At 48.8% G+C, this 27,515-nt stretch overlaps 1 protein-coding gene across 1 annotated transcript in view; it reads left to right on the top strand.

Moving 5' to 3' along the window:
• RNPEPL1 (arginyl aminopeptidase like 1) overlaps positions 1-27,515 on the top strand; it is a 46,679-nt gene that overhangs the window by 8,376 nt on the left and 10,788 nt on the right. Inside the window, exons 2-9 of the mRNA XM_081329440.1 lie at positions 1,965-2,105; positions 5,695-5,846; positions 8,565-8,681; positions 16,439-16,674; positions 19,157-19,270; positions 20,835-20,947; positions 23,710-23,818; positions 24,653-24,880. Of these exons, the coding sequence (XP_081185566.1) occupies positions 1,965-2,105; positions 5,695-5,846; positions 8,565-8,681; positions 16,439-16,674; positions 19,157-19,270; positions 20,835-20,947; positions 23,710-23,818; positions 24,653-24,880 (1,210 nt within the window). The remainder of the gene's footprint in view (positions 1-1,964; positions 2,106-5,694; positions 5,847-8,564; positions 8,682-16,438; positions 16,675-19,156; positions 19,271-20,834; positions 20,948-23,709; positions 23,819-24,652; positions 24,881-27,515) is intronic.

Below are 27,515 nucleotides of genomic sequence, written 5' to 3'. Positions count from 1 at the left end.
TCTCCGTTGCTTCTTGTCCTGCCTTCTGGCGCTTTGGAGAATAGCTTGACTCCCTCTTCTTTGGGGCAGCCCCTGAGATATTGGAACGCTGCTATCATGTCAGCCCCCTGGTCCTTCTCTTCATTAAACTAGACAGACCCAATTCCAGCAACCGTTCCCTATCTGTTTTAGCCTCCAGTCCCCCAATCATCTTTGTTGCTCTTCTCTGTACCCTTTCTAGAGTCTCAGTATCTTTTTTACATCGTGGTGACCAAAACTGGATGCAGTATTCCAGGTGTGGCCTTACCAAAGCATTGTAAAGTGGTATTAGTACTTCACTTGATCTTGATTCTATCCCTCTGTTAATGCAGCCTAGCACTGTGTTGGCTTTTTTGGCAGCTGCAGCGCACTGCTGGCTCATATTGATGTGATTGTCTACTAGGACTCCGAGATCCCTCTCACAGTTGCTACTATTGGGCAAGGTACCACCTATACCAGGGGTGTCAAACTGCCGGATGCGTCATGGCGAAACTGCGCCCACCCCATTGCCGGCAATGGAAAAAAAAAAGTAGTGATACATCACGACACGTCACGTGACGTTGCCAGTTTGACACCCCTGACCTATACTGTGCATTTGGTTTTTCTTGCCTAAAAGTAGAGCTTTACTTTTTTCACTACTGAATTTCATTTTCATTTTTCCTAAGTCGAGGATTGCCTACACCAGAGATTTTTATACTGTGGGTTGTTGTGTTGTGCCCACTCTCCAAAATGACAGAGGAAGCCCTCTTAAAAAAAAAAGTCTTAAAGAAACACACGCTGTCGGCCTGTGGTTTTAACTCTTTTGACTTGTTTTCCTGGCTTCGCCTCTCCAGCCAAAAAGTGCATCAGAATAGAAAATTCATGGGTTTTTTTTTTTAGGTTACCAGTTCCTGGAAAGACACAGTGAGGGATGCTGACGTAAGAGAAGTATCGTGAACGCTGTACATTTGGGCTGTAAACTAGAGACCGTTTGATTTCCTTCTCTTGTTTTCTTCTATCCTGCCTCTCATTCGTCCTTCTGAACTTTGCATGCTACAGGTCGTCCGCGACGTAACGACCAACCCCAAATTTCTGTTGCTAAGTGAGACATTTGTTAAGGCAGACATGTCAAACCCAAGGCCCGGGAGCCAGATCCGGCCCGTGAAGTGGTTTCATGTGGCCCGCGAAGCCATCCTGGAAACAGTGAGGGAACGGCCCCCACTGCCTTGGCCCTGGCCCAGAGACCCTCCTCCTGCCAGAGACCCTTAGATCTGTCCCACTCCTGCCCAGGTCCCCATAGGCACCCTTGATGCCAATGATGTAGAGCTGGCCACGCCCACCCAGTAGGCCATACGCACTCTAGCCACGCCCACCCAGTAGGCCATGCCCACCCAGACCACACCCACCCACCCCCCTGAGGGCAACCGCCATGCTGATGCGGCCCTCAATGAAATTGAGTTTGACACCCCTGTGTTAAGGGAATGTTGCCCCATTTTACGACCTTTTTTGGGGGGGGCACGTTTGTTAAGTGACTGGCTGCAGTTGTTAAATTAGTCACGCGGTGGCTAAGCAAATCCAGCTTTCCCCCTTGACTTGGCTTGTCAAAAGGTCGCAAAAAGAGGATCGCGTGACTCCGGGACAGGGCAACCGTCACACGTGCGAGTCAACTGTCAAGCATCCAAGTGTAATTCGTGTGACTAAGGGGGAACCTGCAGTGCTCATAAGTGTGAGAAGTGGCCATAAGTCCCCTTTTTTTCGCTGCCGTTGAACGGTCACTAAACAAAGCATCTTGCTAACCGTGTCAGTACCGTCATTCACTTAATCCCTGTGGTAAGAAAGATGGTATAATGGGGCAAAAGTTAAATCTCTCGCTTAGCAACAGAAATTTTGGCTTTAATTGTGACCATAAGTCGAAGAGTATCTAAAATTTGTTGTTGTTTTTTTTCCTTATCTATTCCTTCTGTCAGATCTGGTGGCTGGATCCCGAGCTCACCTACGGCAACGCCAAGCCATTTGTTTTCACCCAAGGCCATTCGGTGTGCAACCGCTCCTTCTTCCCTTGTTTTGACACGCCGGCTGTGAAATGCACCTACTCTGCGGTTGTCAAGGTAAGGCACACTGTCATAGCCCCAGAACGTAAGAATTAGACTTGATCAGACCTGAACCTCATGCTCAGAGTGAACTGCCAGAATTCAGCCTGTGAATTCTGCTTGTGATCCAGAAGCCCTGATGGCCAGTGTCAGGGTTTGTTGGTTTTTTTGTTTTTTTTTCTCCACGAATATCCTTAATCCCCTTTCTGAATCATCTCCCTTGGTGGTGGTCGCTTCCTTCGGAGAAAAGCAAACTCCAGAGTGTCACATTGTTCATCAGAGCACCAGAGGGAAGGAGGAGAAACAATGGTTGGAAACTGACCAAGGAGAGAAGCAACCTGGATTTAAGGAGAAACTTCCTGACAGTGAGGACAATTAACCAGTGGAACAGCTTGCCACCCGATATCGTGGGAGCTCCATCACTGGAGATTTTTTAAGAAGAGACTAGACAGTCACCTGTCTGAGACGGTATAGGTTCTCCTGCTTGAGCAGGGGGCTGGACTAGAAGACCCCCGGGGTCCCTTCCAGATTCTATTCTATTCTATTCTATTCTATTCTATTCTATTCTATTCTATTCTATTCTATTCCATATTTTCTATTCTATTCCATATTTTCTATTCTATTCTATTCTATTCTATTCTATTCTATTCTATTCTATTCTATTCTATTCTATTCTATTCTATTCTATTCTATTCTATTCTATTCTATTCTATTCTATTCCATATATTCTATTCTATTCTATTCTATTCTATTCTATTCTATTCTATTCTATTCTATTCTATTCTATTCTATTCTATTCTATTCTATTCTATTCTATTCTATTCTATTCCATATTTTCTATTCTATTCTATTCTATTCTATTCTATTCTATTCTATTCTATTCTATTCTATTCTATTCTATTCTATTCTATTCTATTCTATTCTATTCTATTCTATTCTATTCTATTCTATTCTATTCTATTCTATTCTATTCCATATTTTCTATTCTATTCTATTCTATTCTATTCTATTCTATTCTATTCTATTCTATTCTATTCTATTCTATTCTATTCTATTCTATTCTATTCTATTCTATTCTATTCTATTCTACTCTACTCTACTCTACTCTACTCTACTCTACTCTACTCTACTCTACTCTACTCTATTCTATTCTATTCTATTCTATTCTATTCTATTCTATTCTATTGACAATCCTGGGTTCTAATAGCGCTAGCATTTCAGTTCTAGCATCAGTTCATAGTTTTTTGGTAAATAGCATTCATTGCTCTTAGTGGTTTTGAATTCATGAACATTGTCTAGAGGTGTTAATGAGTCTGTTGCAAGCTATGAGAAAAGGCGACCTGCAAAATGCTAATTAAATGGAGTAGGGGGAAGACATCTCCACGTCTTCTTAGCATAGGGCCTTCATCCTGATGTGTATGGTCACCACCCTGCCCTCAGAATCTCTCTCAAAATATCTTGGGTGGGGTGGGGTGTCTACTGGATTCGCAACTCCTGCTCAAGGAGTAGCTGAGTGTTGTAGCCAGAAGAACCTTCATACAGGTCAGTCTGATGCCCGAGTTACATCCTTTGTTACAGTGGGTCTCCCGCTTCAGACAGTTGATCATACACCCTGTCTGCGCTCCGATTCAGGTGAGGGAATAGATCAGGGGTCCTCAAACATGGCCACTTTAAGACTTAAAAGTTGCCAAGTTTGGAGACCCCCAGTTATCCAACATAACTGGGAAGGGGGTGGATGTGAAAGCAGCTTAAGTCAGTTGCTCCCTTCCATTAACTACACACAACACACGTGAAACCACACTAGCTGAGGTTGATTTAACCGTGCTTCGCGTGACAAGGCTTTTACGTGGGACTTGGCAAAACAGGCACTGAAAAACCAGCTGCTGAGTACACAGTGGGGGATACCAAAGGCCATGGGAGCATCCAGCAGATGTGTCAATGCTGCTAACATCGGATGTAAGCCACCTTTGCGAAAAGGAGGAGGTCAGTCCAGTTGGTTTGTTGGTAGGAAACATAGCACCTGAGATATTGCTCCACCACTCTGTTAGCGGTTTCCGCGGCTCCATTAGTAGACGGATGAAAAGCAGATGACAGACCTTGAGTTGCCCACCCTGTGGTAGCCACTCTGTGAATGGGCCAGCCTGCTCGTTCCAGTGAGCTGCCTCAGAATGTCACATGCGGCTGTTGGAAGTCTCTGATCCCAGGGAGGTGGTGGGTTATATTTTAGGATTGCGCATGGGGTTTGAGCATCATGAACGTTGCTCAACTGCACAACTGATGCAGAAGCCAGCTTTCTTCAGGACAGAAATTAGGTTGCTAGGACATGTGGTCCAATTCCTGCTTTTAGAGTAGAGATGATGGCTGTTCCTCACACTTCAGTTCAGGGGTGGGGAATCGTGGCCCTTTTATGACTTGTGGACTTCGACTTCGACATAGGTGGCTCGGGAATTCTGGGAGTTGAAGTCCACAAGTCGTAAAGGGGCCATAGTTCCCCACCTCTGTTTTAGTTGGTCCTTAGAAGATCGGGACTAGGGGTGATACGATAGTGGTGTCCCAACATTTGGGGGCCTGCCACAAAAGAAAGGGGGATCCACCTATTCTCCAGAGCACCTGAAGGCAGGACAAGAAGCAATGGATGGAAACTAGTCAAAGAAAGAACCAGCCTAGAACTATAAGGATAAATTTCCTGACAATTAATCAGTGGAACAACTGGTCTCCAGAAGTTGGGGGGGCTCCAACTCTGGAGGTTTTTAAGAAGAGATTGGACAGCCATTTGTATGGAATGGTATAGGGCAGGGGTCGGCAACCTCGGCTCTTTTATGACTCGTGGACTTCAACTCCCAGAATTCCTGAGCCAGCTATGCTGGCTCAGGAATTCTGGGAGTTGAAGTCCACGAGTCATAAAAGAGCCGAGGTTGCCGACCCCTGGTATAGGGTGTCCTTTCTGAGGAGTGGGGTGAACTAGAAGACCTCCAAAATCCTAGGTTGTATAAACAGAGGCATTAGAATGAAGATCACGCAAAGTATTAGTACCACTTTATAAAACCCTAGTAAGACCACACCTGGAACACTGCAGCCAATTTTGGTCACCACATTACAAAAAAGATGTTGAGACTGGGAAAAGTTCAGAGAAGAACAACTAAGATGATCAAAGACCTGGAGACTAAAACATATGAAGATCGGCTGCGGGACTCGGGTTTGGCTAGTCTAAAGAAAAGGAAGAAATAGGGGTGACATGATAGCAGCGTTCCAGTATTTGAGGGGCTGCCACAAAGAAGAAGAGGGGGTCAAACTATCCTCCAAAGCACCAGAAGGCAGGACAAGAAACAACGGATGGAAACTGATCAAGGAGAGAAGCAACCTAGAACTAAGGAGAAACTTCCTAACAGCAAGGACAATTAACCAGTGGAACAGCTTGCCATCAGGTGTTGTATGTGCTCCGTTACTGGAGGTTTTAAAGAAGGGACAGGACAACCATCTATCTAAAATTGTGCATGGTCTCCTGCTTGAACAGGGCGCTGGACTATGAGACCTCCAAGGACCCTTCCAGGTCTATTCTATTTCTGTCAGCTCTAATTATTCTGTTATTCTTATGTTTTTTTTACAGGCCCCTGCAGGCATGCAGGTGTTAATGAGCGCCACCCAAAGCACCTATGAGGAAGAAGAGGGCGTCTACCAGTTCTACATGGAGTACCCCATTCCTGCTTACCTGGTGGCTTTGGTGGCTGGGGATCTTGTCGCTGCAGACGTTGGTCCCAGGTAAGACACCATGGTCTGATTTAGCAGGGTTGATGGAACACAGGGGTATTGCTAGGCTGTTATCTTAACCACCGTACTTGCTGGCGATGCTAGGAATTGTATCTCAGCAACCTTGGTAAGAGCCTTGGTGGAGCAGTGGGCTAATGCCTCCTTAAGTAACACCAGCTGCCTGCAATTAGTGCAGGTTCGCATCCCACCAGGCTCAAGGTTGACTCAGCCTTCCATCCTTCCAAGGTAGGTAAAATGAGGACCCAGATTGTTGGGGGCAATAAGCTGACTTTGTAATAATGCCGCTTGGGGGGGGGGCAAAAGCCCTAATAAGCAGGCATATACATAGAATGAAGGCTATTGCTAAGCACATTGATTTGTGCTTTAAATTGTGAGCCGCCCTGAGTCTTCGGAGAAGGGCGGGATATAAATGGGATTTAAAAAAACAACACCTGTAGTCCTCGAGTTAGGAGTGCAGTGGAGGCCAGAATCGCCATTGCTAAGCAACGCAGTTGTAGAGTCTTAATGTTGTGACCGCATTGCTGACCTACCCCAGTCTAGTACAGAGAAGAGGAACAAAGATGATCAGGGATGTCTAGTTTAATGACGAGAAGGGACATGATAGCAGTGTTCCAGTATCTCAGGGGCTGCCCCAAAGAAGAGGGAGTCACCCTATTCTCCAAAGCGCCTGAAGGGCAGGACAAGAAGCAACGGATGGAAACTCATCAAGGAGAGAAGCAACCTAGAACTAAGGAGAAATTTCGTGACAGTGAGGACAATTAACCAGTGGAACAACCTGCCTCCAGAAGTTGTAAATGCTCCAACACTGGAAGTTTTTAAGAAGAGACTGGACAGCCATGTCTGAAATAGTATAAGGTTTCCTGCCTGAGCAGGGGGTTGGACTAGATGATCTCCAAGGTACCTTCCAACTATTATTATTATTAGTAGTAGTAGTAGTTGTCGTCGTCATCAAGGGACATTATGGAAAAGTGGAAGGAGTCCCAGTTGAAGAGTGTAGGGGGTGCCACAGAGGGGTAGGTGAGGCCCATGCAGACTGCACAGGAGTTGGGGTAGGAGGTTACTGCAGTGCATTGCAAGCTGAGGAGGACCTGGAAAAAAGGTGTGGAGCACAGGCCGTCCTCGATTTACAACAGTTGATTTAGTGCAGTGTTTTTCAACCTTTTTTGGGCAAAGGCACACTTGTTTCATGAAAAAAATCACGAGGCACTCCACCATTAGAAAATGTTAAAAAATTTAACTGTGCCTATATTGACTATATATAAAGTAATTCTCTTGAATAGGAATCAAATAAACACAAAGAAAGTATTTTATAATTACTTTTCAATTTTTCCCACGGCACACCAGGCAACATCTCGCGGCACACTAGTGTGCCGCGGAACAGTGGTTGAAAAACACTGATTTAGTGAGCGTTCCAAGTTACAGCGGCAGTGGGAAAAGTTGACTTAGGACCGTTTTGCACACTTAATGACCGTTGCAGCGGTTTCCCCCCCCCCCCATGGTCACGTGATCCAAATTCAGACGCTTGGCCACTGGTTCGTATTTATGACGGTCGCGGTGTCCCGGGGTCACGTGATTCCCCCTTTTGCGGCCTTCTGACAAGCCCAGTCAACAGGGAATCCCGATTCACCTCACAATTGCGTGACTTAACTGAACAAATGCAGTGATTCACTTAATAACTGTGGCAAGAAAACCTGTAAAAGGGGGCAAACTCACCAATGTTTCACTTAGCAGCCTAAATTTTGGGCTCTGTTGTGGTCGTAACTGGAGGACCACCTGAACATGCGAGCAAAGGAAGGAACGAGGGTATGGATCACGCAAGCCAAGCTAAGCTAGGCGTGGGACAGACTTGCCCAAGCAACTTGCAGCCTTCCCTGCTGGTATCCTTATGACTTTGCTTGTGTGAATCTGACTTATATTTATGGTTGCAGTTTCCCCGGGGGTCAGGTGATTACCTTTTGTGACCTTCTGACAAGCAAACTCAGTTGGGGGGGGGAGCTAGATTGGCTTAACAACCGTGTTACTAACTTTGTCATGGTTCCGACAGATGATCGAGCCATTGTTTACCTTAAAGAATCTTTATTCGAGTAGCATGGCATCCGCACGTACAGGGTGGAAGCCAAAATCTGAGTTCCCCTCCCCTGAGCGCATAGTATGAAAGCACAATTCCCTCCTCCAATTTACAGTCATAAATCACATTCTCCAATTAGTTTGAAATGCAGACCTTCCCTCCAGTTCTCCAACCCGCCATTCCTTATCATCTCTTATTTCAAACAACCCTGAAAAACACTCTACTACGAGGATGTTATCTCTAACTAATTCCCATACAAATTCTTCCTCCTCCCCCACAGCATCATCTAATGCTAACTCTAAAAGTAACCACACAAGTTAAAGGGGAAATTGGCCGTGTCTTCACTTACTGTCAAACCAAAAACATCCAATGTTAGCAGCGTTGACAGGCTTAACCACTGCAGCGATTCGCACGGAAAGATGGTAAAATGGGTGCAAAACTCACTTAACCGCTGTCTCGCTTAGCAACAGAGATTTGGGGCTCCATTGTGGTCGTAAATTGAGGGATTACCTTGTGTTGGAATCGGGAGCTTTCTTTAAAGTGTGCAGTTGGGTGTTAAGTTTGCACCTCCGCAGCAGGAATGCCAAATCCATGCTAGGCGCCTTGTGAATTCTGGTGTTTTTCTGCCTTCTTGGCCACAGGAGCAAAGTCTGGGCCGAGCCGTGCCTGTTGTCAACAGCCATCGGCAAACTCTCAGGTCGGGTGGAGCACTGGCTGAGCGCTGCAGAGAGCCTCTACGGTCCCTACATATGGGGCAGGTAAGCTCCTTATAGCATGCATAGGTCTCTGCCCGGGGGAAAAGGCACAAAATGAACGTTGTGGTGCCAATTCTGTCCCTCCCAACCTCGTCAACCCAGGCTTGAAAAGGCAGAGTGTGCGTCGTGATGAAAACACACAAAATGATACACCTTTCGTTTCCTTGGTATTTTCGTGGTTAGAAACAGAGGCTGGTGTTTTGATCTATGCGTGCAGAGTCAGAAGCATTCGCGCCTTCGTTTCGTCTGAGGTGTGCGTCGGTGATCGTGAGCCCTATTCACACACGCCTAGCAATATAGGCAATAACAGGGTTTTTCGCAGCAGTTCCTGGCATTGGATCGGCATACTGTTTCTACTACAAGGTTCCAAAGATGCAGAGAATGTGTAGGACGATGCCCAAGGATCTATTCTCGTCGAAAAGAGATTGTACGCAAAACTCTGATTCAGTCTTAATGTTTCTCAATCTTGGCGCCTTTCAGATTTGTGGACTGGCACTCCCAGCACCTTAGAAGTTGCTATGGTTGAGAAACACTGCGTCAGACGATCTGCTGTACCATCCCGTTCAAAAGCTGTGTCTGAACCTGGTTAGGCTTCAGTCAGAGGAGATGATGTAAATACTGAGTAAGCCATCATGAGGGAGCCCAACGCCAGACCAAATACAGTCGCGGAAACACATTTGGAAATCAGAAGCTAAGACACAGTCTCTCTTTGGGCTTTGTGTTCAAACAGTTACAGTCAGCTCAAGGTTTAAAAAAAATGTCTATTTCCTCTTAATGCGGTAATCTCAATAGAAGGAACAAGGAAGGGAAACATCTACCACTGGTGGCAAAATTCAGACAGGAAGGCAGCTCAGAGAGTGGTGAGGATGGCCGAAAAGATCATTGGCAGTTCCCTCCCTCCCATCCAGGACATAGCACAGAAGTGTTGCTTGAGCAGGATCTGCAAGATTGTCTGGGACACTACACATTTTCTTCACAACCTGTTTTCCTTCTGGGAGGAGGGGGCTCCGTGGTATCTGAAGCAGAACAGAACAGCTTTGTTCCATACAGTATTAACCTTCTGAACTCTCAAGCTTCCTCCTTCCGTTATGTATTCAAGATGGATAGTGAATAATATTTATATGTTACTTATTTGTAAGGGTGTAGGCCTACACATATGTTGTATATCCGTGGTGGCGAACCTATGGCCATAGGTGGCACGCAGAGCCCTCTCTATGGGCACCCGCGCCTTCGCCCCAGTCCCAGGCCTTCAGCTGGGTTTTATAAAACCTTTTTGCTTTAGGCCTCTGCCGCCGTGTGCAAAAAAAAAAAAGGTTCAATCAATCGATTTCAACTTCTCGCGGGGAAAAAAAAGTTCTCGCAAAGTTGGAATTGATTAATTGAACTTTTTAGTCCCACCCAGTCTGCTGTTTTCACTGTAGCCACGCCCACCCAATTGGCCACGCCCACCCAAAGGGCCATGCCCACCAGGCACCCGATGATACATAAGTGGGTTTTGGGTTTCAGTTTGGGCACTCTTTTCTATAAGGTTCGCCATCACTGTTGTATATAGTATGTTTTAAATGTGTGTTGTGTATGTGTACACTTTGAGAGGAAGCAACTAAATTTCATTTTTAATGTGTGCCATTGTGCCCACAGGAAAAAAAATGACAATAAAGGTTATCTATCTATCTATCATCTATCTATCTATCTATCTATCTATCTATCTATCTATCTATCTATCTATCTATCTATCTATCTATCTATCTATCTATCTATCTATCTATCTATCTATCTATATCATTATCTATCTATCTAATCTATCTAAAATTGAGGCAAAAAACAGATTCCTCCTTTCATCTTAAGTTACATAAAGGTAAAGGTTCCCCCGCACATGCGTGCTAGTCGTTTCCCCCTCTAGGGGCCGGTGCTCATCTTCGTTTCAAAGCCGAAGAGCCAGCGTTTGTCCGAGGACGTCTCCGTGGTCATGTGGCCGGCATGACTAGATGCCAAAGGCGCACGGAACGCTGTTACCTTCCCACCGTAGTGGTCCCTATTTTTCTACTTGCATTTTTACGTGCTTTCGAACTGCTAGGTTGGCAGAAGCTGGGACGAGTAACAGGCGCTCACTCTGCTATGCGGCACTCGGGATTCGACCCGCCAAACTGCCGACCTTCTGATCGACAAGCTCAGCGTCCTTACCCACTGAGCCACCGCGTCCCTTTAAGTTACTTGGTTAGGGTTAATAACAGGATGTGGAGGAGAGTCAGGAAACGTTGGATTATGAGAGATTCTTGACATACAGGAGTTGTTCTCCACTTACACTAACCCCCAACTCTGATCTTTTTAACCCTTCCTTTTTTCTTTTATTACAGTTAGTCCTCAACTTGCAACCATTCACTTAGTGGCCGCTTGAAGTTACAATGGCACTGGAAAAAAGTCACGGCTGTTTTTTTTCCACACTGACAACTGTTGCAGCGTCCCTGTGGTCAAAATTCAGCGATCAGAATTCAGACCCTTGGCAACTGGTTCCTATTTTATGAGGGTTGCCGCCGTGTCCCCCGGGGTCATGTGATCCCCACAAGCAAAGTCCACGGGGGAGCCAGATTCGCTTACTCAATTTTAACAACTGCACTGGTTCATTTAACAAGAGAGGCAAGAAAGGTAGTAAAATGGGACAAAATTCACTTAACAAATGTCTCAGCAACAGAAATTTTGGGCTCAGCTGTGGTTGTAAGAGGAGGGCTACCTGTAAATTATGGGGAATTTTATTGATGTATATCTACATTTTTACATCTGTCTTTCTGCCGGCCTGCCTATGTCTGTCTGTCTGTCTACCTACCTACCTATCTATCATCTCTCTCTCTCTCTCTCTCTGTATATATATACAGAGGTAATATATATATATATATATATACAGAGGTTATATATATATATATATATATATATATATATATATATATATATATATATATATATATATATATATATATATATATATATATATATATATATATATATATATATTACCTTGCTAGGCCCCAAACATGGGGCAAATCTTTATTTCCTGTTTTCAGCCTATCTTGAAGGCCATCGAACAGGCTGTAGTCACACCGGACAGTTCATATATTTGTGTAAATTACTAACAAAGAATTGAAGGAGACTGAGATGCATTTCTGACTCTTTAGTCTTCATCAGTCAGCCATACCCTTCTGAGATTTGAACCTGGGCTGATTGCATATTAGGCAGTGTTATTTACCTCTTGAGCCACAGGATCTCTCTCGCTCTGTTAGCTTTCTGCAAGGGGAGATATGTTTCAAATGTTAACTATTTAGATTACCTTGCTAGGCCCCAAACATGGGGCAAATCTTTATTTCCTGTTTTCAGCCTATCTTGAAGGCCATCGAACAGGCTGTAGTCACACCGGACAGTTCATATATTTGTGTAAATTACTAACAAAGAATTGAAGGAGACTGAGATGCATTTCTGACTCTTTAGTCTTCATCAGTCAGCCATACCCTTCTGAGATTCGAACCTGGGCTGACTGCATATTAGGCAGTGTTATTTACCTCTTGAGCCACAGGATCTCTCTCGCTCTGTTAGCTTTCTGCAAGGGGAGATATGTTTCAAATGTTAACTATTTAGATTACCTTGCTAGGCCCCAAACATGGGGCAAATCTTTATTTCCTGTTTTCAGCCTAACTTGAAGGCCATCGAACAGGCTGTAGTCACACCGGACAGTTCATATATTTGTGTAAATTACTAACAAAGAATTGAAGGAGACTGAGATGCATTTCTGACTCTTTAGTCTTCATCAGTCAGCAGTACATTATAATATAAATATTGGTGGTGCCAGCACCCCCCACCCCCCCACCAATATTTATAGAGAGACGGCAGCTCCGATCACGATTTGCTCGCACAAGCACGAAGCCGAAGACACCAGCCTGAAGATGACGAGTGGGACCTCGTCATATATGTATATATATAATATACTGCTCAAAAAAATATAGGGAACACAAGATAAGACATCCTACTATTAAATACAGTACATTGTGTTGTTTAAGTGTTCCCTTTATTTTTTTGAGCAGTATATATATATAAAATCTATTTGATATCTCTCTATTTGATCTCTATTTATCTATCCAGCTTTGATCTGTCTGTTTCTGATCTCTATCTCTTATCTATTGGATCTCTATCATCTATCTATCTATATCTATCTCTCTTTCTCTCTTTCTATATCTTATCTATCTGATCTCTATATCTGATCTCTATCTAGATCTCTAGAACTCTATCTGTATATCTCTATCTCTTTATCTATTTGATCGCTCTATCTCGTCTATTTGATCTCTAGCTTTGATCTGTATATCTGATCTCTATCTCTATTTGATTTCTCTATATCTATTTCTCTATCTCTATTTGATCTCTATCTCTGTATCTACCGTATATACTTGAGTATAAGCCGAATTTTTCAGCCCACTTTTTGGGCTGAAAAATTCCACTTCGGCTTATACTCCAGTCAACAAAAAAACTTACCGAGGACTTGTGCGCGGCCGAGGCTTTGGTGCTTCCGGGATCGCCCGCACCTCTCCCAAGCCACCGCCGTCCGAGACCTGCCGAAGTTTGGGGAGGTTTGGGGAGGTGCGCGCGCACCTCCCCAAACTCCGCGCCTTGCCTGCCTGCTTCTTTCCGCAGCGGAAAGAAGCAGGCAGGCAGGGCGCGGAGGAACGAAGCTTGCCAACGTTTGGGGAGGTTTGGGCGCCTCCCCAAACCTCGGCAGGTCTCCGTTCCTCCGCGCAGACCTGCCGACGTTTGGGGAGGTTTGGGCTCCTCCCCAAACCTCGGCAGGTCTCCGTTCCTCCTGCCGACCTTTGGGGAGGTTTGGGCGCCTCCCCAAACCTCCCCAAACCTCGGCAGGTCTCCGTTCCTCCTGCCGACCTTTGGGGAGGTTTGGGCGCCTCCCCAAACCTCCCCAAACCTCGGCAGGTCTCCGTTCCTCCTGCCGACCTTTGGGGAGGTTTGGGCGCCTCCCCAAACCTCCCCAAACCTCGGCAGGTCTCCGTTCCTCCTGCCGACCTTTGGGGAGGTTTGGGCGCCTCCCCAAACCTCCCCAAACCTCGGCAGGTCTCCGTTCCTGTTTGGGGAGGTTTGGGCGCCTCCCCAAACCTCCCCAAACCTCGGCAGGTCTCCGTTCCTCCGCGCAGACCTGCCGACCTTTGGGGAGGTTTGGGCGCCTCCCCAAACGTCCCCAAACCTCGGCAGGTCTCCGTTCCTGTTTGGGGAGGTTTGGGCGCCTCCCCAAACCTCGGCAGGTCTCCGTTCCTCCGCGCAGACCTGCCGACGTTTGGGGAGGTTTGGGCGCCTCCCCAAACCTCCCCAAACCTCGGCAGGTCTCCGTTCTTCCTGCCGACCTTTGGGGAGGTTTGGGCGCCTCCCCAAACCTCCCCAAACCTCGGCAGCTCTCCGTTCCTCCGCGCAGACCTGCCGACCTTTGGGGAGGTTTGGGCGCCTCCCCAAACGTCCCCAAACCTCGGCAGGTCTCCGTTCCTGTTTGGGGAGGTTTGGGCGCCTCCCCAAACCTCCCCAAACCTCGGCAGGTCTCCGTTCCTCCGCGCAGACCTGCCGACCTTTGGGGAGGTTTGGGCGCCTCCCCAAACGTCCCCAAACCTCGGCAGGTCTCCGTTCCTCCGCGCAGACCTGCCGACCTTTGGGGAGGTTTGGGCGCCTCCCCAAACGTCCCCAAACCTCGGCAGGTCTCCGTTCCTGTTTGGGGAGGTTTGGGCGCCTCCCCAAACCTCCCCAAACCTCGGCAGGTCTCCGTTCCTCCGCGCAGACCTGCCGACCTTTGGGGAGGTTTGGGCGCCTCCCCAAACGTCCCCAAACCTCGGCAGGTCTCCGTTCCTGTTTGGGGAGGTTTGGGCGCCTCCCCAAACCTCCCCAAACCTCGGCAGGTCTCCGTTCCTCCGCGCAGACCTGCCGACGTTTGGGGAGGTTTGGGCGCCTCCCCAAACCTCCCCAAACCTCGGCAGGTCTCCGTTCCTGTTTGGGGAGGTTTGGGCGCCTCCCCAAACCTCCCCAAACCTCGGCAGGTCTCCGTTCCTCCGCGCAGACCTGCCGACCTTTGGGGAGGTTTGGGCGCCTCCCCAAACCTCCCCAAACCTCGGCAGGTCTCCGTTCTTCCTGCCGACCTTTGGGGAGGTTTGGGCGCCTCCCCAAACCTCCCCAAACGTCGGCAGGTCTGCGCGGAGGAACGGAGACCTGCCGAGGTTTGGGGAGGTTTGGGGAGGCGCCCAAACCTCCCCAAACAGGAACGGAGACCTGCCGAGGTTTGGGGAGGTTTGGGGAGGCGCCCAAACCTCCCCAAAGGTCGGCAGGTCTGCGCGGAGGAACGGAGACCTGCCGAGGTTTGGGGAGGCGCCCAAACCTCCCCAAAGGTCGGCAGGAGGAACGGAGACCTGCCGAGGTTTGGGGAGGCGCCCAAACCTCCCCAAAGGTCGGCAGGAGGAACGGAGACCTGCCGAGGTTTGGGGAGGTTTGGGGAGGCGCCCAAACCTCCCCAAAGGTCGGCAGGAGGAACGGAGACCTGCCGAGGTTTGGGGAGGTTTGGGGAGGCGCCCAAACCTCCCCAAACAGGAACGGAGACCTGGGGAGGTTTGGGGAGGCGCCCAAACCTCCCCAAAGGTCGGCAGGTCTGCGCGGAGGAACGGAGACCTGCCGAGGTTTGGGGAGGTTTGGGGAGGCGCCCAAACCTCCCCAAACAGGAACGGAGACCTGCCGAGGTTTGGGGAGGTTTGGGGAGGCGCCCAAACCTCCCCAAACGTCGGCAGGTCTGCGCGGAGGAACGGAGACCTGCCGAGGTTTGGGGAGGTTTGGGGAGGCGCCCAAACCTCCCCAAACAGGAACGGAGACCTGCCGAGGTTTGGGGACGTTTGGGGAGGCGCCCAAACCTCCCCAAAGGTCGGCAGGTCTGCGCGGAGGAACGGAGACCTGCCGAGGTTTGGGGAGGTTTGGGGAGGCGCCCAAACCTCCCCAAACAGGAACGGAGACCTGCCGAGGTTTGGGGACGTTTGGGGAGGCGCCCAAACCTCCCCAAAGGTCGGCAGGTCTGCGCGGAGGAACGGAGACCTGCCGAGGTTTGGGGAGGTTTGGGGAGGCGCCCAAACCTCCCCAAACAGGAACGGAGACCTGCCGAGGTTTGGGGAGGTTTGGGGAGGCGCCCAAACCTCCCCAAAGGTCGGCAGGTCTGCGCGGAGGAACGGAGACCTGCCGAGGTTTGGGGAGGTTTGGGGAGGCGCCCAAACCTCCCCAAACAGGAACGGAGACCTGCCGAGGTTTGGGGAGGTTTGGGGAGGCGCCCAAACCTCCCCAAAGGTCGGCAGGAGGAACGGAGACCTGCCGACGAGCCTTGGCCACACAGGGTATTCCTGTGTATTCAGGCTTGCAAAATGGCGGATCGAGCCTCTGCTGGCGGCAGAGGCTTGCAGAACGGCGGATCGGCTTATACTCGAGTCAATAACTTTTTCCAGTTTTTGGGGGTGAAATTGGGGGTCTCGGCTTATACTCGAGTCGGCTTATACTCAAGTATATACGGTATCTAATTTCTGTTTATCTTTATCTGATCTCTATTTGATCTCTATCTCTGTCTGTCTCTATCTTATTTATATTTATTTGATCTCTATCTATTTGATCTCTGTCTGTCTGTCTGTCTATCTATCTATTTTGAGAATTATGACTTGATGATTCGGAAATTGATCTGGGTTCTCCCTCCCTCCCTTCACTTCCAGGTACGACATCGTTTTCCTCCCTCCCTCGTTCCCTATCGTCGCCATGGAGAACCCGTGCTTGACCTTCGTGATCTCGTCCATCTTGGAGAGCGATGAGTTTCTCATCATTGATATCATCCACGAAGTAGCCCACAGCTGGTTTGGCAACGCCGTCACCAACGCCACCTGGGAAGAGATGTGGCTGAGCGAGGGGCTGGCCACTTACGCTCAGCGCCGCATCACTACACAGACCTATGGTAAGTCCTGCCTGAAGCTGTGTATTGCGCCTCCAAATTGTGACGGTTGCCAAAGGCCAGCTTTGCCCAGCTTGGATCTTTCTAGTCTCAAACCTCTTTTTTTTTTACATCGCGGTGACCAAAACTGGATGCAGGATTCCAAGTGTGGCCTTACCAAGGCCTTGTAAAGTGGTGTTAACACTTCATGTGATCTTGATTCTATCCCTCTGTTAATGCAGTCTAGCACTGTGTTGGCTTTTTTGAGAGCTGCAGCACACGGCTGGCTCATATCTAAGTGATTGTCCACTAGGACTCCGAGATCCCTCTCACAGTTGCTACTGTTGAGTATTACTACTGTTGCTACTGCTGCTATTTTTATTTTGTTCTGTTTTAATTAAGTGGTACACTAGTGTTGGAACTAACGATATACAGTGGTGCTCAGTAGCAACAAGCAAGAATTCAATTCCATCTGAATTGCTTCACCTTCTTCACCTCTATCCAAACCCTCTGGCTATCCATCTTTCCATCCCATCCATCTTCAACCCCAACAAGTCCTTGGGCAGAGTAAATCATGGAAAAGAGCCAGTTTGCTTTAGTGGTTAAAGCTCCCAGGCTGGAACCAGGAGACTGTGAGTTCTAGTTCTGCTTGAGCCATAAAAGCTGACTCAGTGACTTTGGGCCAATCACTAGGAGACTGTGAGTTCTAGTCCTTCCTTAAGCGTGAAAGCCTCTTGATTGAGTTTGGGCCAATCACCAGGAGAGTGTGAGTTCTAGTCCCACCTTAGGCGTGAAAGCTGGGTGGGTGACTTTGGCCAATCACCAGGAGACGGTGAGTTTTAGTCCCGCCTTAGGCATGAAAGCCAACTGGGTGACTTTGACTTTGGGCCAATCACCAGGAGACGGTGAGTTCTAAGACCCCTGCTCTAATTAAGACCCCTGAGCTTAATTTGATCTATCAAGAACAACCTGTGAAGTTACATGCAGAAACTCTGGCAGAGGGTATGATGTAGTTCAGGGGTCTTCAAACTTGGCCCTTTTATGACTTGTGGACTTCCAACTCCCAGAGATTAATACGGATACTGACTTGAAACAAATTAAAGTTGAAACTTGTGTCGGCGAACGGATTCCTTTTAATTTACCTTTCAGTTCAACCCAATTTAACAAATGGATCTGATTAAACCTCATACTGTAGGTCTACCTTTACATCTGACCAATACGTATGTAATATATATTATTATTAATAATAAAACTTCCAAATCACAAGACACTGGCTTTATTCTTCCCCTCTGCAGTTTGAATATAAAGTATAAAAGACTAAAAAGAGATTTTTCTGGACATCCCAGCCTTTGAACTACCCAAGGAACCGAAATGGCAAACTTTCGCTGTCGGGCAGGCTTCCACGCCAGCCGCCTTTCTTTCCTCTTGCTTTGTCTCTTTTTAACCTCACCCCCCCACATACACACACCTTCTGTAAGGGAAGGCGAAAGGCTTACTCACCCTCTCGTGAAAGATGGCCTCCATGTTTATTTATTTTATTTATTTATTTATTACATTTTTATACCGCCCTTCTCCCGAAGGACTCAGGGTGGTGTACAGGGCAATAAATACAAAAACAGGATACAAAAGTTAAAAGTGAATTAAATAAGTGCCCAAGGTTAAAACAATAATTAAGATGTATTAAAACCCCAACCCTAACCAATCAGACCGGGTCAGACTGCTCAAATAGATACGTTTTTAGATCGCGCCGGAAGGAGCGAAGGTCGGGGGCCGTCCGGAGCTCAACTGGCAAGCGGTTCCATAGATCTGGCGCGCCCACAGAGAACGCTCTCCCCCTGGGGGCCACCAGTCGGCATTCTTTGACCGGTGGCACCCTGAGGAGGCCCTCTCTGTGGGAGCGCACTGGACGGAGGGAAGTTGACGCCGGCCGCAGGTGTTGCCGTAGGTAATCCGGACCCATGCCATGTAGGGCTTTGTAAGTCATTACTAACACCTTGAATCTCACCCGGAGGACAACCGGCAGCCAATGCAGCTCGCGGAGCAAAGGTGTAACATGGGAGTATCGGGAAACTCCCAGCACAACTCGCGCGGCTGCATTCTGCACCAGTTGGAGCCTCCGAGTGGACTTCAAGGGCAGTTTATGTGTCTCCCACCACCACCATCGGCTTCCACACCACATGGTCCGACCCAGCCAGTCAAGCCACGCTCTGGTTGTGGTGCTCCGGCGCCTCATGGCTCCCCCTAGAGGAGGCAGACAGTGCCGGAGGCGACCCCGCTTGCACCGTACCACCAGCGGGGCAGTTTCAAAAACAAATGAGGCTAGGAAGGGCAAGAATAGGAAAAGAACGCAAGTCTGGAAAATCAGTCGGGGGAAAAAAGGTGCCGGAACTCTGTTCCAGTGCGTTCTGTGTTGGAAGACAGAGTCATTTGAATTTCTGCATAATCTGGAAATATTATAGCTCTCAGATTAAAATCCATGCATTGGTGTGTGTGTGTGTGTGTACAGGTGCTGCTTTTACGTGCCTGGAGACAGCCTTCCGCCTTGATGCCCTTCACCGACAAATGAAGCTCCTTGGGGAGGACAATCCTGTCAGCAAACTTCAGGTGAAACTTGAACCAGGTAAGAAGGGGGCTGGGTCTCTCTCGTCATTTCTGAAATTAAGCCTTCTCTGGGTCGGTTCTTCAAGGAAATTACCCAAATGAAAGTTGCAGTTTGTCTCCAGCAGAAGGTGCAAAAAAGCAAGCCATGTCTCGGTTCACCACAGCTGGTGAGATGAACATGGAATTGGCTGGGTTCACAGAACCTACTAAAAAAGGGGTCCCCAACTTCCGGGCTGTGGCCCGGTACCGGTCCGCTTGGAGCTGGCCCACGCAAGCAGGGTGCACACCTGAATAGCACGGGTGGCGGGAGCTCGCACGCAAAGTTCAATTGGAGTGAGTGGCCCCTGCTACCAGCGCCGGTCCACCAAGATGGAAAGGCTGGGGACAGCTGCTCTAAAAGCAAGGGTCCTCAACCTTGGCAACTTTTAAGGCTTGTGGACTTCAACTCCCAGAATTCCTCAGCCAGCTTTGCTTTCAAAAATGATTCAGAGAGACTAGAAGAGAACCAGACAGTGTTAGATGATGGTAGCAAAAAATAAAAAAAATCAGAAGCCTGGTAGAACAGGGGTCTCCAACCTTGCTAACTTTTAAGACTAGTGGACTTCCAACTCCTAGAATTCCTCAGCCAGCTTGGCTGGCTGAGGAATTCTGGGAATTGAAGTCCACAAGTCTTAAAAGTTGCCACGGTTGAGGACCCCTGCTCTAAAGCAAAACCCAGATTCTGATTTTTGAAGCTGATTTGTCAGCTCTCTGATCCTCAGCTTTGCGTTTGTCGAATAACACACACAGCGATGGATCTAAAAAGTCCGTTCTGAAGAAAGTTATAATCCTTAAGAGGAAGAATATAATGCCCCCTCCCAACGTTCCAAGGTAGTCCTCCACTTACAGCCGTTGGTTTAGTGGCTGCCTAAAGTTAACAACCGCACTGAAAAAAGTGGCTTAAGACCTTTTTTTTCAGGCTTACAACCGTTGCAGCATCCCCATGGCGAGGTGATCAAAATTTGGACGCTTGGCAACTGACTCGTATTTATGACGGTTGCAGTGTCCTTGGGGGGGGGGGTCACGTGATTCCCCTTTTGCGAAATTATGACAAGCAAAATCAATAATGATGATGATAATAACAATAACGATAATAATAAAGTTGGAAGGGACCTTTGAGGTCATCTAGTCCAACCCTCTGCTCAGGCAGGAAACCCTGTACCATTTCAGAGTCCTTCGGGAGAAGGGCGGTATAGAAATTCAATAAATAAATAAATAAATGGCTGTTGCAGTCTCTCCTTAAAAAACTTCCAGTGTTGGAGCATTCACAACATCTGGAGGCAGGTAGTTCCGCTGGTTAATGGGGAAGCCAGACTCCCTTTATAACCGTGCTGCTAACTTACAACTGCAGTGATTCGCTTAACAACTGTGGCGAGAAAGGTCATAAGATGGGGCAGAACTCACTTCACAACGGTCTTCCTTAGCAATGGATATTTTCGGGGTCGACTGTGGTCATAAGTTGAGGGCCACCTGTATTGCTATTTTTCCCCCCTATAACTCCTCTCTAAAGTTCTTTCTCTCTTCCCTTTTCCCCACCCCCCCAGGTGTGAATCCCAGCAACCTGATGAATCTCTTCACCTACGAGAAAGGGTTCTGCTTTGTTCACTATCTGTCTCAGCTGTGCGGAGACCCAACACATTTCGATGCCTTTCTCCGAGTTAGTAACCTGGGTTGGGTACGGAGGGGTGTGGGTGTGTGTTATACAAACCTTCAACTTTGCCAGAAAATCTCAGTTGACTCCAGTCCTTTTCCAGCTGAATCCTTCGGAAAAATCTTGACTCCATCCAAAAACCCAAGGTTGGATGGAGATCCCAGACGCACGTTTGAAAGTTGGATCCTCACAGGTGGCTCTCGACTTACGGCCACAGTTGTAGGCCAAAATGCCTGCTGCTAAGCGAGACGGTTGCTCAGCCAATTCTCCCCCGTTTTACAATCTTTCTCGCCACGGTGCTTAAGGGAACCGCTGCAGCCGTTCAGTTAGTAAGGCGGTTGTTAAGTGAATCTGGCTTTCCCCCACTGGCTTTGCTTGTCAGATGGTCGCAAAAGGGAACTGCGTGACCGCCGGGATGCTGCAGCCGTCATAAATATGAAGCAGTTGTTGAGCGCTCGAATTTGGATCGCCTGACCGTGGGGGTGCTGCAGCGGTCGTAAGTGTGAAAAAATGGCCATAGGTCACTGTCTTCCGTGCCGTTGTAACTTTGAACAGTCACTGAATGAACGGTTGTAAGTCGAGGACTGCCTGTAGCTGGAACATACCAGCAAAGTGTTGTGGTGTGTATTACTCTGGCATAAGCCAGGTAAAACTTTTCTGAGGGTAACAAGCAAACGGAAGTCTAGTAACATGAGAACCCAGGAAGCAAAAATCAAGAATTCATTAACTCAGGGGCTCTTCCAACTTGTCCCTTTTATGACTTGTGGACTTCAGCTCCCAGAATTCCTCAGCCAGGCACGCCTGGCTGAGGAATTCTGGAAGTTGAAGTCCACAAGTCATAAAAGGACCCCATTTAAAGACCCCTGCATTAACTCATGCTTGGCTGATAGTTGAGTGATCAGGTGGCCTAGAGGTGAAGACTCCCACCTCCCACTCAGAAGGTTGAGAGTTCAATCCTCTGCAGCGACAGATGTTTATCAGGGGACAAAGAGAAAATATCTGCTGCAAACTCCACATAGGCATCAGGAAGGGCATCCGGCCAGTAAATGTTGAGCTACGTTCAGTTGCCCCATCCCGAAGCAAGGAATTACAGGGTGGTGAAAAGAAAAGAAAAAAAGCTTTGATGATGATGATGATGATAGAAAAAAAGCTTTGATGATGATGATGATATAATAATAGCAGCCTAATGCTGGGAAAGATGGAGGGCAAGAGAAGAAGGGGACAACAGAGAATAAGGTGGCTGGATGGAGTCACTGAAGCAGTAGGCCTGAGCTTAAATGGACTCCAGAAGATGGTAGAGGACAGGAAGGCCTGGAGGAACGTTGTCCACGGGGTCGCGATGGGTCGGACACGACTTCGCAACTAACAACAAAAATAGTCACCTCCATGTAAACCTTTGGGCAGCAATAGGAAAGTGTTTTGTCATTGTCTCCTTTTCCCCAGCTTAAATCTAGAGTTGGGATTTGAGACTTAGTGGTCTCCCATCCGAGAATAAATTAAGTTCAGCCCTTCTAAGCTTTTTTTTTTTAAAAGACCAAGACAGGTTGAGAAGGATGGTGGGTGCATGTGTTCCTGTAGATGTGTTTATAATCCTTTTAGTGTAGGTACAACTCCGATGACTACAGAGATACGGTTATGTAGCTTTTATAGCACAAACCGTTTTTTCGGTGGTTTTTCCTGAAAATGCCTCTCCTTTTCCAGCAGCGGTTCCTAGCTCTATTAGGCTGGAGAAAATATCCGAGGGTCTCTAATGCAGGGGTCCCCAATCCCCGGTCCGTGGACCGGTGCATGCCAGCAACTGGGCCGCACAAACAAGCAAAGACCCATCCAAGGGATGCAGGCAGCACACGAAACCATGGCCCCTCCAGTCTGTGGAAAAAAACTCTCCACAGAACCGGTCTCTGGTGTCACAAAAGGTTGGGGGCTGATGCTCTAATGCAGGGCTAGGCAACCTGGGCTCTTTTATGACTGGTGGACTTCAACTCCCAGAATTCCTGAGCCAGCCACGCTGAGGGAAAAGGGACAGGTTTCCAAGCTGAGCCATGCTGGCTCAGGAATTCTGGGAGTTGAAGTCCACCAGTCATAAAAGAGCCCAGGTTGCCTACCCATGGCCTATACACTAAAGCAGGGGTCTTCAAACTTGGCTCTTTTATGACTCGTGGACTTCAACTCCCAGAATTCCTAAGCCAGCCATGCTGAGGGAAAAGGGAGAGGTTTCCAAGCTGAGCCATGCTGCCTCAGGAATTCTGGGAGTTGAAGTCCATGAGACATAAAAGAGCCAAGGTTGCCCTATCCCTGCTCTATAGTGCACGTGACTATATCCTTACACATGCTTGCTTGGAACCTTATTGATTTCATTTCAGAATATAGTCACAGTCTCCTGAATTACTGTGCTATCATAAAGGACCGGAGCCCGCTGTAATTTAAACAGAAAGATTGTGATGGATGAACGGCCTCTGGAAATTTTCCATCTGTGGGGATTTATATGTGTCGAGAGCGTTAGAAATCCAGCAGGGCTGTTCTTGATTTATTTTAAACCTTGGATCATTTTTCCGCTCTTCCCTTAAGAGAAGCTCCGTCAATTGTGATATTTTACTTTGTTCCGTAGTGCGTTTGTCCTCATTTCTGTTGCTTTTCTGAGCATTTCCACTGGTGTGTGTGTGTGTGTGTGTGTGTGTGTGTGTGTGTCCCTGCAGTTTCTATGACCTCGCTCGACCTTGCTGTTTACATTAATTTTGTAACCTGTGTTTCTGCCGGCTCTCTTTCAGACTTATATCGAGAAGTACAAGTTCACAAGCGTCGTAGCCCAAGATCTGTTGGATTCTTTCTTGGCATTTTTTCCAGACCTGAAAGAACAATGCATCGATTGCAAAACAGGTGGGGAAGAGGACCTTGACAGAATGTAACACACACACACACTCTCTCTCTCTCTCTCTCTCTCTCACACACACACACACACACACACACAGAGGGGAGGGTAGTCCTCGGCTTTACAACCACAATTGAGCCCCGAAATCTCTTTTGTTAGGCGAGACCTTTGTTAAATGAGCTTTGCCCCACTTTACAACCTTTCTTGCCACACTGGCGAAGTCAATCCTTGGCAGTGGATAAGTTGGGAACCTGGTTGTTAAATGAACTTGGCGTCCCAAACTGAGTTTGCTCGCAAGGAGATCGCAAAAGGGGATCATGTGACCTTGGGATGCTGCGACCGTCGTAAATATGAACCCGTTGCCAAGCCCTTGCACTCTGATCACGTGACCCTGGGGAGGCCGCAAGGGTCGTGTCGTAAGTCACTTTTTTCCCCAATGCCCTTGTTCACTAAGTGAACTGTGGTAAGTCGAGGACTGTACACAGGCTTGACATATACCCAACTAGCCAAGCTGCAAAACCTAAGCCCACATCAGGCCTGTTTGACTGTGCTCTACAAATGTTAACTAGATCAGAGGTCCCCGACCTTTTGGGCACCAGGGACCGATTGAGTGGAGAGAGATTTTTCCGTGGGCCAGAGGGTGCGTGGTTTTGTGTGGCGACTGCATCCCGTGGATGGGACTTTGCGGCCCGGTACCGGTCCACAAACTGGGGGTTGGAGACCCCTGAACTAGATGATCTGTTGGAGAAAGCTTTCTGCATGAGCCCGATTGAGAGATCGCAGTCAGTCTGCACACCTCTGGCACGTTTCCAAGTTGATCCTTGTCGGCGAATCTGTTGCAGGGCTAGAGTTCGACCGCTGGCTCAATGCCACAGGGCCTCCTTTAGTCGAACCAGAGTTATCTCAGGGATCCAGCTTGACCCAGCCGGTGGAGACGCTGTTCCATCTCTGGACCACGGAGCCTCTGGACGCGGGAGCCGCTGCGAACAGCGTCGATATCGCCGAGTGGCAAACATTCCAAACGGTGCTTTTCCTGGATAGGCTACTGGATAGGTCGCCCTTGCCACACGGTGAGTTTAATTACCTCGTTGGGTAATGAAACATCTGCAGGAAAACAACCAAGCTCGGAGAGCCCCGAGGACCCCACCATTTCAACTCTGCGTTACATACAGTCTCTTTTTATGAGTCTGATGGGTGTGTTCCACTATGCTCACTGCTTTGTCCCCACTGCTTTGATTATTGGTTATTTCCGGCGGTCCAGTGAAGTCAGGTAGGGTGGGCACACTTGTGAGTCCTGTCGATTGAGCACTGTCATCTTGCAGGACCGAGACAGCGTTCCCTCTCTGAGCTGGTGCTTATCCTCCGGAATGAGATTTATTTATTTATTTATTTATTTAGTTATATTTATATACCGCCCTATTCCCTGAGGACTCAGGGCGGTTTACAGGGAATTAAAAATCCAAAATACAAAAATTAAGAACCAAATTAAAAAATATTAAATTAACCCTGTAGTCAGTTAAAAAGAACCCCAAATTAAAAATTCCTCCTCAGTCTGGGCCCGAGAGCTCAAAGAGCCAGGTCTTCAGGCCCCGGCGGAATGATCGAAGGTCGGGGGCAGTTCTCAGCTCCACCGGCAGCTGGTTCCAGAGGGCAGGCGCTCCCACCGAGAAGGCCCTATCCCTGGGTGTCACCCGCCGGCAGTCTCTTACCGGCGGGACCCTGAGCAGACCCTCCCTGTGGGAGCGCACTGGGCGAAGGGCATTTGATGCCGGCAGCAGGTGTTCCCTCAGATATCCCGGACCCAGGCCATGTAGGGCTTTATAGGTGATAACCAGCACCTTGAATTTCACCCGGAGGGCAACCGGAAGCCAATGCAGCTCACGGAGTAGAGGTGTTACATGGGAGTATCGGGAAACCCCCATTACAACTCGCGCGGCCGCATTCTGCACCAGTTGAAGCCTCCGAGTGGTCTTCAAGGGCAGCCCCATGTAGAGAGCGTTACAGTAGTCCAAACGGGAGGTCACAAGCGCATGAGTAACTGTGCGTAGGGCGTCTCGGTCCAGATAGGGACGCAACTGGCGCACCAGGCGAACCTGGGCAAAAGCCCCCCTGGTCACGGCTCCTATATGGTCTTCGAAATTGAGCCGTGAATCCAGGAGGACGCCCAAGTTGCGAGCCCTATCGACGGGGGGTAACACCTCACCCCCCATCATTAAGGATGGAATAACTTGGTTAACCCGAGATGCCGATATGCACAGCCACTCAGTCTAGGCGGGATTGAGACGAAGCCTGTTTCTCCCCATCCAGACCTGAACCGCCTCCAGGCACCGGGACATCACGGAGAGGGCATCACTGGGTTGGTTCGGGGTGGAAAGAAAAAGTTGGGTATCATCAGCGTACTGATGATACCCCACCCCAAAACCACGAATGATCTCGCCCAGCGGCTTCATATAGATGTTGAACAGGAGAGGCGAGAGAACCGACCCCTGAGGGACTCCACAAATGAGAGACCTCGGGGCGGATCTCTGCCCTCCTGTCAACACCGACTGCGAGCGGCCCTGGAGGTAGGAGGAGAACCACCGTAAAACGGTGCCTCCCACTCCCAGCCCCCTGAGACGCCGCAGTAGGATACCATGGTCGATGGTATCGAACGCCGCTGAGAGATCTAATAGGACCAGGACAGAGGAGCAACCCCTGTCCCTAGCCCTCCAGAGATCATTCACCAGCACGACCAATGCCGTCTCCGTGCTGTGTCCGGGCCTGAAGCCCGATTGGTACGGGTCCAGATAATCAGTTTCCTCCAGGAACAGAGGGAGCTGATGCGCCACCACACTCTCAACAACCTTCGCCAGAAAGCGAAGGTTGGAGACTGGACGGTAGTTGTTTAAAACAGCCGGGTCCAAAGCAGGCTTCTTGAGAAGGGGTCTCACCACCGCCTCCTTCAAGGCGGCAGGAAAGACACCCTCCTTCAAGGAAGCAGTTATTACTGCATGGAACCAGCCTCGTGTTCCTTCCCGAGCCGCATAAGCTAGCCAGGAGGGGCACGGATCCAACAAACAGGTGGTGGTGCTCAGTCTCCCCATGATCCTGTCCACATCATCAGGGGAAACAGGGTCGAACTCATTCCAGATAACGTGCTCAAGACCGCCTGATTCCTCCACATTAGACTCTGCCCAGTCAGAGTCCAAGTCGGTCCGGATCCGAGCGATTTTGTCCGCCAGATGATGACTAAACTCCTCGGCTCGTCCCTGCAAGGGATCCTCTCTCACCTCCTGATTAAGGAGGGAGCGAGTCACCCTAAACAGGGCGGCCGGGCGATTATCTGCGGACGCGATAAGGGCGGCAAAGTAGTTAGACTTCGCCGTCCTTATCGCCGCAAGATAAGACCTTATAAAGGTTCTTAACTGCAATCGGTCGGATTCGGACCGGCTGGATCTCCAACCGCTCTCTAGACCTCGTCTCCGCCGCTTCATCTCCCGGAGCTCCACAGAGAACCATGGGGCCCAACGGGATCTGCGTCGGGTCAGAGGTCGCATGGGTACAACGCAGTCGAGTGCCCTGGTGGCTGCCGTTTCCCAGGCCTCCACCAGGGCATCGACTGGGCTGTGGGTAAGGGTGATAGGTATAGGCCCAAGCGCCCTCTGGAACCGATCTGGGTCCATTAGGCGCCTGGGGCGGAACCACCTGGTCGGCTCCGCCGCCCAG

This window comes from Vipera berus (genome assembly GCF_964194415.1).
Source record: "Vipera berus genome assembly, chromosome: 5".
Lineage (NCBI taxonomy): Eukaryota > Metazoa > Chordata > Lepidosauria > Squamata > Viperidae > Vipera > Vipera berus.
The sequence above is the reverse complement of the archived record's forward strand: the minus strand, read 5'-3'. Positions and strand labels throughout refer to the sequence as shown.